At 49.8% G+C, this 13397-nt stretch overlaps 3 protein-coding genes across 3 annotated transcripts; 1 reads left to right on the top strand and 2 right to left on the bottom strand.

The window, feature by feature from the left end:
- Window positions 1-556: 556 nt before the first annotated feature.
- On the top strand, window positions 557-1692 carry GIQ15_02929 (C-5 sterol desaturase; the record flags this gene model as incomplete). The annotated part of the gene is made up of 2 exons (XM_033550346.1): window positions 557-840; window positions 906-1692. The coding sequence occupies 2 exons, from the start codon at window positions 557-559 to the stop codon at window positions 1690-1692; spliced, it is 1071 nt and encodes a 356-aa protein (XP_033407507.1).
- Window positions 1693-2533: 841 nt separating this feature from the next.
- On the bottom strand, window positions 2534-5407 carry GIQ15_02930 (uncharacterized protein; the record flags this gene model as incomplete). Its single annotated transcript, XM_033550347.1, has 6 exons — window positions 2534-3432; window positions 3487-3668; window positions 3719-4921; window positions 4984-5090; window positions 5182-5279; window positions 5341-5407. The coding sequence occupies 6 exons, from the start codon at window positions 5405-5407 to the stop codon at window positions 2534-2536; spliced, it is 2556 nt and encodes an 851-aa protein (XP_033407508.1).
- A 2301-nt stretch (window positions 5408-7708) lies between these two features.
- Window positions 7709-9325, bottom strand: GIQ15_02931 (protein kinase gsk3; the record flags this gene model as incomplete). Its single annotated transcript, XM_033550348.1, has 7 exons — window positions 7709-7842; window positions 7894-8098; window positions 8154-8347; window positions 8402-8750; window positions 8882-8965; window positions 9018-9190; window positions 9280-9325. 7 exons carry the CDS (start codon window positions 9323-9325, stop codon window positions 7709-7711), a joined length of 1185 nt encoding a protein of 394 aa, XP_033407509.1.
- Window positions 9326-13397: the final 4072 nt, after the last annotated feature.

Genomic DNA, 13397 nt, shown 5'->3' on the forward strand with positions numbered 1-13397 from the left:
CGTCCCGGCGTCTTCTGTATAGACGATGTTGATGATGTCGTTGATGTTGTCGTTCCATCTAACTTCTTTCTTCTATTTTTCCTCCCTGCTTTCTTCTTCCGGACGCCAAGACTTCGACATGCATAGGTTAGATTATGTAAGCAGCCACCCCGGCTTAGTCAAGGTGCACAGACCAGTACTTACTAAGAGATGACTCAGCTACTTATTAATATGGTCACATGATCGGGATGTTTATTATTCCGTCTCCGGGTATCTTCGGCTTACTAAGCTTCCATGATATTCCGTTATCTGATCCGATCTCTCTTCCCTTTTTCTCCTCCCCCTGCGTCCTTTCGTCCTCCTCCTCTCCTTCATCTTCATCCCTTTCCTGCGCACATAGTCGAGGACCCACGCTCGTTGACCCTTCCATCGCATCTCGCAGTCCGCCTCTCCAGCGCGTCGTTCGCATTACGCGCCAGCCCAGACACGTCGAGCTTAAAGCTTTGGAAACTTTTTATCCGCCTCCTTGGCCGTACCTGCATAAGCATATAAATACAAATTCTTAGAGACAGCCGCCATGGACGTCGTTCTCGAGGTCTTCGATACCTTTGTCTTTGACTTCCTATACGCGACCGCTCTCCCGCTCTCCGCGGCATCCAGTGACGTCGTGTCCAATGTCTTCAACGGTGTCAACTCGACCGCTGCATCGGCCATCGCGCAGGTCAATGGCAAGGGCAATGGATTCGTCTATACCCCGTCGACGGAGTATTTCTCTCTAGAGCCCTTCCAGTCGGCGTACCAGTCTTCCCTGCCTCGAGATAACGGCTTTCGTCAGGTCTTCAGTCTCTTCTTGATCACATGGTATAGTCACCCAAACACACATCCCATGCATCAATGCGCATCGAATTTATCTAACGTTACAATAGGGTCTTCGGTCTCGTGCTGTACTTCACCGTTGCATCGCTCTCCTATGTCTTCGTCTTCGATAAAACCGCATTCAACCATCCAAAGTACCTCAAGAACCAAATCTCCCAGGAGATCGGACAGGCCATGCACTCCATGCCGCTCATGGCTGTCCTGACTGCTCCCATCTTCCTCATCGAAATAAAGGGCTACTCCAAGATATATGATACCCTCGAGGAGGCTCCCTTCCCAATGTACAATTACCTCCAGTTCCCGCTCTTCCTCCTATTTACCGACTTCTGCATCTACTGGATTCACCGTGGCCTGCATCACCCGCTCGTCTACAAGAAGGTGCACAAACCACACCACAAATGGATCATGCCGACTCCCTACGCCAGCCACGCCTTCCACCCTCTCGACGGCTGGAGCCAGGGTCTCCCGTACCACATCTTCCCATTCATCTTCCCGCTGCAGAAATTCGCCTACGTTCTTCTCTTTGTCGCAATCAATGTCTGGACCGTCATGATCCACGACGGTGAATATGTTGCCAACAGCCCCATCCTGAACGGCGCTGCATGCCATACCATGCACCATCTATACTTCAACTACAACTATGGCCAATTCACCACCCTCTGGGATAGACTGGGTAACAGCTACCGTAAACCAAATGACGAGCTGTTCCGTCGCGAGACCAAGATGGGACAGGACGAGTGGAACCGACAGGCCAAGGAGATGGAGGAGATGGTCAAGCAGGTCGAGGGTAGCGATGATCGAACCTATGATAGCGGAGAGACCAAGAAGGATCTCTAGTCATCCCATCTACGCCTACGTCTACATCTACATCTTCGCCAAACTGACTGCATCTGCCGGTCAGATAAAATAGTCATATTTCTGCATATATTGGATATACACGAGCACACCCTGCCGACAAGCAGCAACTTGGATGCCCTATGCGATGTTATTACAACTTTTGTCTTATCCTTAGTCGCCTTTTAATCACCCACCCACTTCCACACTTTATCCTATCAATTGACCGATTGATGACCCATCTTGACATTCTGCCTTCTTTTTTATTTATTTTACCGTGCACACACGCCCTCCCATTTCTTCTTATGCCCTATGCCCCTATCGTACGTTTTCCATGATACACATACACACCCACACACTACCGAAAGAGCCCAGAAAAGAAAGATGGATAGGAGATGTTAAACATAATAATAATATTAATATTTTCTTTCTCTTGGCTTTCCCGTTCGATTCTAGATCTAGATGGAGGACGAGGACAGTGGCAGACTCCTCTCGCATGTCCTCCTGTATTTCTGCTCTCTTACCCCTTATTTTTCTTCTGATACTTGCTGTACATACTGCTCTTCTACCCTTCCCCCGTTAATTGTTTACACTGGATTAAACAAAATTCATTCTCGCGACTTTCTCTTCATCTACTTGACGTAAACGAAATAAGTCGTAAATACTCTGACCCTACTTGATTTGTATTGAAGTTGAACAAAAACTAATAACACATAGATTTGAACTCACACAAAAGATTGTAACTTTCCAGAGATAAAACGACAAAATAGAACCATAAAGTACACGTAGAGGTACAGACCGTCAGAAAGATAAGGTAGGTAGAAAGGAACAAATATGACACAACCTAATCAATTTCAGCATAGTCATGCATCTCCTCGACATCCATAGCTGGCTCCTCAAGCGTCTTCGTCTCCTCCACCTTTTCATCCACACCCAGAGGCGGTGCTGGAGGAGCCATCGTCCCAACGGCCGGCGCCGAGCTCATTGCCTCATCAATAAACGCCCTTTCAACCGCGGCCTTGCGTCTAAAGACATTCAACCACCTACTTCCCCACTGCTGAATAATCGCATTCTCAGGCTGTAGTGTATCATCCTCTGTCCGCTCCATCATGGCGTCACTGTATCCGCCTGCCACGGGAACCAGCGAATCCTCAATAAGCTGAAACATTGACAGCATCTCGGCTTTTTCCTTGGCGAGTGTTTCCTCCAATATGCTAAGCTGTGGCTCATAGAGAGTTGGTTGTATTCTAGCCGCTACGATCTGGCGCATACGGTTTGTCACCTTGCGCATGGTTGCGGATATCATTTCGAAGATATGTGGTTTTGCTAACGTTGAGCCTGCAGCAAGGTTATCGACAAGTGCCCATTCGAGGACGGAGAGAGGGGTGAGAATCGTATAGTTTAGTAGCTTGTCGATGATGTTGATGCCGATTCCGGGCTGGTCGGTCCAGTATTCCATGACAGAGTTGATGATTTGACGGCGTGCAGCGGCCGATTGTGGGCCGATGGCGAGGAGTCGGTCCTTGCAGCGTTCAATGCAGGAGAGGAAATGGGAGAGAGATTTAGATCCCACGTAACAAATGGAGGTCATGTAAACGTCTGTAGACGCGATGAGTGGGTCATTCAATCCATGGGTTTTGGCCTGTTCCTCGATGGAGGTGATGACAGCTTCAATTTCTTCGTCTGGTGATTTTTGGCGGATGAGTTTCATAAGCTCTTGTCCTTCCTTTGAATATGGAGTCGCTGATCGAGATGTTAGTATTTAATTAAGTGGCCACATAATGGGTACAAACATACTCTCTAGTGAAAATTTGAAATCTGGTGTATCCTTCTCCTTGCCTTCGGTGATCAGCTCATGGTAAGGGTCAGGGAGTGTTCCCCTAATTCGCTGCGCGAAGCTCAGTCGAATCTCCTTGTCTATGGCGCCGATAATGAATGCCTTCTTGGGATGCACATCTGGCAGCTCAAGGTCAGGAATCCTATAAGTGGTTAGCATGTGAGACTATGCCGTCAACTGCGCTAGACTTACCACTCAGTCCACTTCCACGTAAATCCAAAATTACTCAAATGATGGGTAAACCAATCCAAGAACCTGTATGCAAGCGAAAGATCCAACTTGTCAATGTTTCGATACACAAATCGAATTGCACGGCCCAAGCTAGGCGCAATCGCCGCGGGGGCAATTTTACAGGCCTCTGTCAGAACGGAATGATAATACACCAGCTTATGTTCTGGAACGGGCAATTGCAGGAGCTGCGAGAAGGCAGCATCGACAGCGATATCTTCTGGTTTCCAAGTTGACCCCTCGTGGGATGGGGTATCGCGGAGCTTGTCGAGGGGGATAGCGCGTTTGACAAACGTTTCCGGCGTGAAGTAGCAGTCCACATCAATAAGGAATTTGGCCGTTGCGTTTCGGTTAAAGTCTAAAACATTGATTGTATCAATCAATGCATCACGGACCAATGAAGATGCAATATCAGACGTTGGGGGAACTGTATCGATTTCCTGGTCGGAATAGACGGAGAAATAAATCTCAGGGAAAATAGCCCTCGGACCATTTTTGACTGGATTCGGCACCGTAACCTCTGGGAAAGCATGTTTGGTAGGAGCTTTAGATGCCTCCTCGGCCTCATTTTTCTCCTCCTCTCCATTGCTTTCTTTTGGTTCTTTTGGAGCGGCAATTTCTTTCCATGGTCGTGGAACGCACGAGAGCTTCCACGCCTGGGCAGATTCATCCTGTAGCTGTTTCTGAATCAGACCCAGTGCACTTAATCTAGTTCCTTCCTCTTCTCCCTTGGTCGATGGGAACGGATCAACGATCGCCTCTAGGGTATGCGGAGTCGAAGCAATGACGTCCGTCTTTTCCAATAGCGCAGCAGCGTGAGACTCGAACCCCGTGGCGGACGAGGCCATAACGTAGGGAATCGTGTAGAGAATAATCTTGACGAGCTCTAAACCGAGAGAGTCCTCTGACGAGCCGGTTTGAAGGACAACGGCACGCGAGAATAGCTCCTCAAGCACAGGAAATATACCCTCGCCTTCGAACATGCCTTGTAAACATCCGAGGAATCGTAGCATAAGTTTGACATTTCGCCAATGCCCTTCCGCGATAAACGAAGCAGCTTGTTCTCCACCCTTTGCGATAATCGGGGCTGCAGCTTCTGGCTTAAGGGAGTTGAGTGCTAGGACAACGGCAGCGACGAAGGGAATTTTCATTGGCTGTTCGACGATCCTATCATGCACCGTTAGCTATTAATCGTGAACGGAAAGGTTTGGGGGTAGGAGGCCACCTACAGCTGTAAAACCAGCTCTTCGAAGGCTGCCTTCATTGCCTCGTCCGAGTAATTATCTGCGACCGTCTTTGCAATTTGGGCAACGTCATCCTCGGGTCTTTTCGCAGTCTAGTTCCACATAGAAAATAAAACTCGTTAGATAAACTGACAAGAACACTCAAGATCCTCGAGATGAATGGACTCTTGTGGTCTGACTTACCGGTTCTGCAATATTTAACAGCTGCCTCCTGACAACTGCAGCAAGTGGCTCCTCATATCTCCTGCGCTGCTGTCGATAACGATCACCTCCCTCGTCATCTAACCGGCAAAGAGCGTTAGCACCAATTCCTAGCAACGGCTCATGATCAAGCGGACAAACCTCTATATCTTCTCTTCCTATTGAAGCCCCCTCCATACCCCTGTCTGCGCTGTTCGTGTTCCACCATTATCTCCAATGTAGCTCTCGAAGCTTTGACGTCGGGTTTGCTTTGCGCGGGGCCTTCGTTATTCCAATTCTTCTCAGTAAGGAGCTAGATCACCGATGCGCCAGGCAATATAGCAAGACGTCCAATATGTCTTATCCTGTCTTCGGTATGCGCGCGACCTCAATGGGGAGAGAAGCTAGCAATAAGCTATATCCTCGACACGCTGCAAGACAACCGCCCAGCAAGCCAGGCGATTCAACAGCTGTCAGGTAAGAGTAGACAAGCCGAATGATGAGTTACAAGCTTATTTGTCGCGTCTTCTGCAGTGAATCTGCTATTACCAGCAGCTGGAGGACAGTGAAGGTGTCAAAGAGCTGCTGAATGAATTGTTTACGCAGAAGTTCAAGGTCTCTCGCTTTTTCTTTTTTCCGATATCCATGTCACGTGGTAGACATCTGACCAGAAAGATGAAGAAGAAGAAGATGATGAAGAAGATGATGAAGAAGAAGATGAAGATGATAATGATGAGAAGAAGATGAAGATGATAATGATGACGAAGAGAAGAGATGAGATGAAGGTGTATATATGTATATTGGGCAAGTAGGCTTCATTGGTATCGAATACAATCCTCGACAACGACAACGCCGTCATCACCATCAAATCAACCAGCAGAATCAACAGGAGAAGCAGAACCATCAACCAGACGAACAGGCATCGTATCATATCATATAAACTCCCCATTCTCACTCTCATTCTCAGTCTCAAGCACTCTTCTCTATTCCCAACCTCTCCCCACGCCGTATCCGTCTGCAGGCTGAATTCCATCCATATCCATGCATCATCACTCTATGTGCCACCCACCACGCCATGCCATATCATCCCCGTTGCATGGCATGTATACGACCACCACACCCTATAGATATGATGGATGCCATGCCATGCCATTTGTGCGTGTGCGCGCCTATTCATTCGGGTCTTGCCTTGTCTTCTTTTCCGTCCTTCCCTCAAGGCGAGTGCGAGCCAACCCCCATGATAACATAGAAGTAAAAAAGGATCAAGTCGAAGGCGGAGGAGGAGGAGAGTATAAAAGGGAGGATAAAAAGAAGGTAAGAAAAGAGGAAAACGAGGAAAAGAAAGTCGGAAGTGGAATCAGAAGTAGAAGTAGTAGTAGAAGAAAAGCCTCGCCTATCTCGCTTTGTGCTGCTTTGCTTTGCCATGCGAGGGTGTGAGTGTGTGTATCTCTCTCTAGCTATCCCTATCCCTAATCCTAATCCTATTCCTATCCTATTCCCGCTCCCACTCCCACTTGGAATCGGAATCCGAACCGAACCGAACCGAACCGGGTGAATAGTTCATTCAATCAATTGTCATGTCATGGTTCCATCGAATCGAATCCGTTAAAATAAAAAAGTGAAAATGAGACATGAAAGCTGAAAGTTAAAAAAAGAGAAGAAGAAAAAAACATGTAAAAGGCAAACCCGCATCCGTCCTCATGAGTAAAATAAAAAGAGAAAGAAAAAAAAAGAAGGGGAAAAGAGTGGGAAACTCAACTACCGGAAAGAGGAAGAAAAAAGGAGGTAAAGGAGGTAAAGAAGGTAAAGTAAAGTGGTATCATGCAAGCAAATCCCCCCCAAAGAGCAAGCACACAGCACACACAGCACAGCACAGCATAGTAAACCCTCTCCCTATAATAGGTTACAGTGGTTTGATATTATGTGTGCATGGGCATGTGTGAAGTATGTATGTCTTTCTTTTCACCTGTAAACTCTCGAGGTTATTCACAGAAACCATTTCCCTAATTCCCCCTTGTCTTTTTTTTTTTACTTTTTCTCCCCTTTTCGCCTTTTTCATTTGTTCAATGGAGTCATGATTCATCAAGTGTGGTGGTACGTGGTTGCTTGGGCTCCCGTCCGGTCATATGGTGGTATCGAGGTGGAAGTGGTTATTTTTTTTTGGGTATTTTGTGGTTTTGTTGTATAGATGCATCGCGTCGTCGTACCCCAGGCCAAGACACAAAGGCCAGACCAGACCAGACCAGACCAGATCTAAGATATGTTGTTGCTATGTTATGTTATGCTTAACGAATCCTCGGGAAAGAAAAAGGTAACAAGGCAGGCGGATCGACGTGAAAACTTTGGAATTTTGGAAACTTGGGGAGGCATATCGCGAAGTCGGACGGGAGTGGAAATAGACTGATGGACGGATGGGCGGATTGATGGACGGACGGACGGGAAGGGAGGGTCGCGAGCCGTGCAATGAAAACCACTTCAAGTAAGGACATGTATCATCGTAAATACGTTAACCTTGGACATGAGTGCCTGATCAATCAAGACGAGCCATCATCTCCTCTTTTTTAAGAGGAGTGAAGTTGTCGATGTCGAGGCCTTGGGCTTGGAGCTCAACCTTGGCGTGTGGTGGGACCAAACGGTGGTTCATCGAGGGAGCGATCGACAACTCTGTGATAGGTTAGCATGCTCTTATATATATACATAGAAAGACTGGCTTACCGTGACGAGTGAAGTTGAACAGCTTGGGCATGTCACGGTGAGGAGCGTTTGGATGACGGGAGTCTGGGAGACGGGTGTTTGGATCACGGAGCTCGTCGAAGAATGGGTGGCAGAGAGCCTCGATGGAGGAGAGACGCTGGGTAGGGGTGTACTCCAAGAGCGCAGTGATCAAGTCGATAGCCTCGTGGGAAGCCTTGCGGAAGACCTGCGCGGAGACGAGTCAGTATGGCCATTCAGCAAACCGGCAGCACGATACATACCTTGTTGAATGGGTGTGGTTTGATCTGGGGGAACTTGTGCTCCATGTAGTTTGGGTTCATGGTGCGAATCTGCTCGCGGGTGGGAGTTCCCAGGATCTTGATAATCTCAACCAACTGGTCGATGCCAGACTCTCCCTGGAAAAGGGGTTGGCCGAGCATCAACTCGCCCATCACGCATCCAGTGGACCAGACATCTATATATGTTAGTACAGGTAGAAGTAAAGTAGGTATAGTAAAGAATGACGTACCAATCTTGGTGGTGTAGTTGGTAGCACCGAATATCAGCTCTGGAGCACGGTAATAACGCGAGCAGATGTAAGAGACGTTTGGCTCATTCTCGACAAGGATTTTGGCGCTGCCGAAGTCGCAGAGCTTAAGGATTCCAGTGCTGGGGTCGAGGAGGAGGTTCTGAGGTTTGATGTCTCGGTGGCAGATGCCCTGTGAGTGGATGTATGCGAGGGAGCGGAAGAGCTGGTAGGTGTACAGCTTGACCTCGAGGAGAGGCATGGTAGTCTTCAGCTTGTTGAAGTACCGCGAGGCACGGTAGACGGTCTCTGGGACATATTCAAGCACCAAGTTGAGGTAGACCTCGTCCTTCTGGAAAGTCGTCGTTCAGTTAGCGAGGGGTCGTCAACAACCACCCACCCTCTCAGCAACCCACAACACCACCAGCAGCACCAACAGAACCGCACCAGCTCTGGTTCGGCTCAAGGTGAGAAAGGACTTACCCTATCACCGTTCGAGTAGTAGAAAGCTTTCAGCTCGACGATATTGGGATGGCGGACTATGCGCATGATTTGGAGTTCACGGTTCTAGCTCAAAGGTCAGTTGTACACTCTGGACAAGATTCTCAAGTGAGCTCACCTTGAAGCGTTTATCTTGGAGAACGCGTTTGATGGCGGCGTCTTCGCCTCCGGGAGACAGTTTGGTCTGAAAGACGATACCGAAAGAGCCATTGCCCACGATCTTGCACTGGGTGTATTGCATATCACGAGTCTCTCCAGTGATGCCATCCTGGACCTTTTCACGAATCACCTCTGCCGCCAGTCAGTACGAAAGTGAAAGTGAACGTGAAGCTAGGCAGCCACGAGCAGCACGAGACACAGCAAGAGAGAGAGAGACTTACCGCCCATACGCAGGCTGGAAAACATCCCAGTCCTATTCTGTGACATCTTGCTTGTGGCCAACACACGGAGCTGGTGGTATTCAAGCGGTTAGAGGGAAGATTCCTCGACGAATCGACTTGGTCTGGAGTGTTTTGGAGGGGAAAGTATCGCGTGTTTCCTGCGAATTGGGAGAGGATTTCGAGGTCTGAGCAAGAAAACCGCACACAACAGGTTAGCGAGACTGTCCCGATGAGTCAAAAGTGAGATGAAGCAGGGCGAGTGCCAGTTGACAGCGGCTCGAGAGCTCACGTATTGAAAACGACCTGTTCGCGGTCCGGGTTTCTTCAATCTCGCTTCTTCGTTTTTCGAGCCTTCTACGAACGGAGAGAGGGAAAGCTGAGGGAGGCTGCAGAGAAGACGAAGGGTAGAAGAAGGAGACCAGAGGGAGGAAGTGAAGGAGGAAGTCAAGTGAGGTGCAGAGAGGAACACAGAACGGCATGCGGCGTGAAGGTGAAGAAGGGAGGACGCCGCGGGGGAGGTTGGTGGTTGGTAGGAGAGCGAGAGTTTCTGGGCTCCACCACTCACACTCAGATACGGAGGACAAGAAGACAAGCAAGAAGACAGATGAAGGGAAGAAGAGAAGATGAAGAAAGAGATGGAGATAGAGACAAGAAGAAGAGAAAGAGAGAGAAGAAGAGAAAGAGAGAGAAGAAGAGAAAGAGAGAGAAGAAGAGAAAGAGAGATGGGAGATACGGTGGAAGGACAGCTAGGGCCAGTACTTACTGTGAGCACCGTATAGCTGTTGCCGTATCTGGTTGACGTTGATGCTGTGAATATACGATGTATGAGGTCGATGTGATGTCGATGTCGATGGATAAGCAGCTACTGCCTGCTGACTGCGTACTCCGTATGCTAACTGCTATGCTATGCTGGCAGGCGTGGGATGGGTGGGGGAAGGGAAGAAGGGAAGAAGGGAGCGAGGAAGAAGGGAGGGAGGGAGGAGGAGGAGGAGAGGAAGTGGTAGTGGAAGTCCTTCTCTCGACCTTCACTCTCTAACTCCCTCTACGCAAAAAGCAAACCGCCAGACAGCTGCCACTAAGATAACTACGACAAGCTACAAAGTACAAGCTACAAGCTATCGATACGGTGACTGCATGGTACGGGATACTTGCCTCCCTCCTTTCGTCCTCCTCTCAGGGACAGCTTCACCGGCTTGACTTGCTACGACTCCTCCTCCTCCGACGTCAGGAGTCCCATCCATCTACTCCGTCTCCGTACAGAAAAAAAAAAGCAGTCACGAGAGAAGCTCAAGGATGGAGATCCGGCGTGGGTGTAGTGGAAATAGCGCTGCGAAGAAGGGGAGTATCGAGACCGGTTGATGCTTGGGATGTTTCTCCTTGCTAACGGGATGATCCTGCACTTAGGTTGCGGCATGGGAGAGCTACGAGAGACGAGACAAGACCAAAAGGGCCCCGTACCTACATGCGGCCGGTGGCATGGTCTTGGTCAATTGACGAACCATCCGCCATCGTCATCGCCATCGTCATCGCCATCGCCGTCGCCGACCAAGCCACGACCACGATACTCTCTCCTACCACCCCCAAGTATGGAATATATCGTGTGCTGGGCTGCATTGTCGGGTGACCAATTGCAATTTTCACCTGGAGCCAGGATAAGCTGTCGGAAGTCACAGGATCGCGTATCCACCGGGCTTGTTCTTGTACCAGCCCGTATACGCCGTAGCTCTGTGCTCGCTGCCATCCTCTCGCCACTATCAGCGCTCGAGGCACAAGCAGCAGCAGACACTCTGTACGGAGCCCGTCAATATATCGAAAAAAAAAAATAAAGACTGCACTTGGACCGAATAACGGCGGCGTCTAGTGAATGGGCGTATTGATAAAATACCGAATGTCCACAGAAAGCCGATTTAGCGGCCCGCTTGGCGGACGACAAGATGAAGTCATCAGCATGGGAGTACCTCTCTCTCTCTCGTCCCTCTTTGGACTCCTCTGTCCGTCCCGCCGTGCGTGCCTGCGTGCCTGTGTGCGTGTGTGCTGCAATTGACTTCCCTCCACCATTGCACAGCGCGTCAGATGGACGGGACGCCGTCACATCATCTAGGTTACCCATCATCAGCAGCAGCAGGAGGAGCAGCAGGAGCAGCAACGGCAGCAGCTTCGGACTCCATATATCATGTCTCTAGTATACACCTAGTGGTAGTGGCGTCCGATCGGCCTAGATCAACCCTTGTCATCCCTTCGTTGCGGGAAGAGCATTGTAAGACACTGCGTCTACACGCGCCAACATATACATCTACTTCCCGGAGAGGACCAAGCCAGGAGAGACGGAGGTCCTTGCCAGCCTGGTCTATAATGCCGGCCGTCTTACCTCCCTGCACATATATATGTCCTATGCGGGAAACGGGAAACGGGAAGCGGAAAACTCATGTCGCCAGATGAGATGACATGCATAACATCTATATCATACATACACTATCAGCAGCCATGGCCTTCTCGCATGTACAAAATGGCCAGGCCAACGGCTCATGGCCTTCTCCAAAACTGACGGGCGGACCGTCGTCTCCCTTCCGTCTCCGATAACCCTGCATACATGTCTGTGCCATCCTATACCATACCTCTCTCATGACTCGGGAGTCAGGACGGGGGGGAGAGAGAGAGTGCAATAAGTATGAGGCCAAGGACGTGTAACCTGGCCATGCATGTCCGTTCCCTTCGAGGGCCGTTACGTTGCCCGGGCCGTGTAACTCCCTTCCCCCTCGCCCCTTTCCCGATCACCACACCACCACACCACCATCACCTACTCACAGACAGGTCCAACAACGCTTGACGCCTGATGCTTGGGTTACTGGGTAGGCTAGCTAAGCTCTCTGCAGGCTAAGTTGTCGAGTGAGTGGCCGGTCTCGGTTTCAGGAACACAGCAAATCAAGGGCAACCGATAGCTTCAGCTGCCGCATCAATCTTAACATCATCGTGCATATAACAACGGGGCTATAAATCCGTTGACTATGATCTCCTACGCCTATATTTCTCTTGGATTTTTGTAACGTAGATCGTCCCCGAGGCAGTGCTACATACACTGCCTGTGTGCAAGTTAAAGCAGCCCATCCCTTGCACCGTCTACGCCGTCATATACTACAGGAGTATACTCCGTACCAGCACAGGTGTAAACAAAGACGATGGCGAGAGCGTGGGATATCCTCCGCGCATAGCACAGTCCAGCCACAAACCAAATCAGAGGAGCTATCGATATTGCCCATCCCTCGACACGCCACATGCACGCACTCAGCCAGCTTCTCAACGTTTACGAGATAGAATGACATCTTCTCGCCTCTTATCCAGGAAATCTACAGCCGACGAGACGTCCAGATGACAATTATCACAGCCTTATGAAACACCGCACGATCCTACTCCCGCAGAAACCCTGCTCATTGGCCTGATACGTTGCCTTCTCGACGACCATCCGCCATCCCCGGCGTGATAACTATGGAAGCTCCGAGCCCGCCTGTCGGGTCAAATACGATCTATTCATAAGCTCGAGCTTGAGCTCTAGTTCCATCCTGCCAACTTCACGCCACGATATCGTATATACATGCATCACGCCTGCGTCATGGCGTGGCCATCCAGCCTGACCTGACACTGACCTGACATGGCCTGACATGACCTGCCCTTGCCGACCTGAGCTACTGCACTGCACAGGTACAGGATACAGGATACAGGTACAAGGTGGAGCACAAGCGAGCCATTTTTCCTTTCCAAACGATTGCACGGATTATTAATAGCTCTGCGGTCTCGGTCTCGGTCTCGCCTTGTCTTGCCTCGTCTTGCTTCAAACGAGGGACACACTGACGTTGACCTCTCTTCCTTTACGCTTCAACTTCGGTTTCTCACTGCTCAGGTGATCGCTTTAGGCCCGAGAGAACGACAGAGCTAGCGCAGAGCCATGCACACAGACAGCTTAAGAAATGGGACCCCCCTTCTTATATTTTCCCACTTAACCTTGTGCTCCATCCGTACCTTGACCTTGTGCCAGAGTCAGAGCAGAGGTACCGACCGGGTTCAAGCCCTTGTTACGCCGATGAAACGGACGAACGGACCAGCAGGAGACGAGGACGAAGACC

Source organism: Arthroderma uncinatum, assembly GCF_011692745.1.
Source record: "Arthroderma uncinatum strain CBS 119779 chromosome Unknown scaffold2, whole genome shotgun sequence".
Classification (NCBI taxonomy): domain Eukaryota; kingdom Fungi; phylum Ascomycota; class Eurotiomycetes; order Onygenales; family Arthrodermataceae; genus Arthroderma; species Arthroderma uncinatum.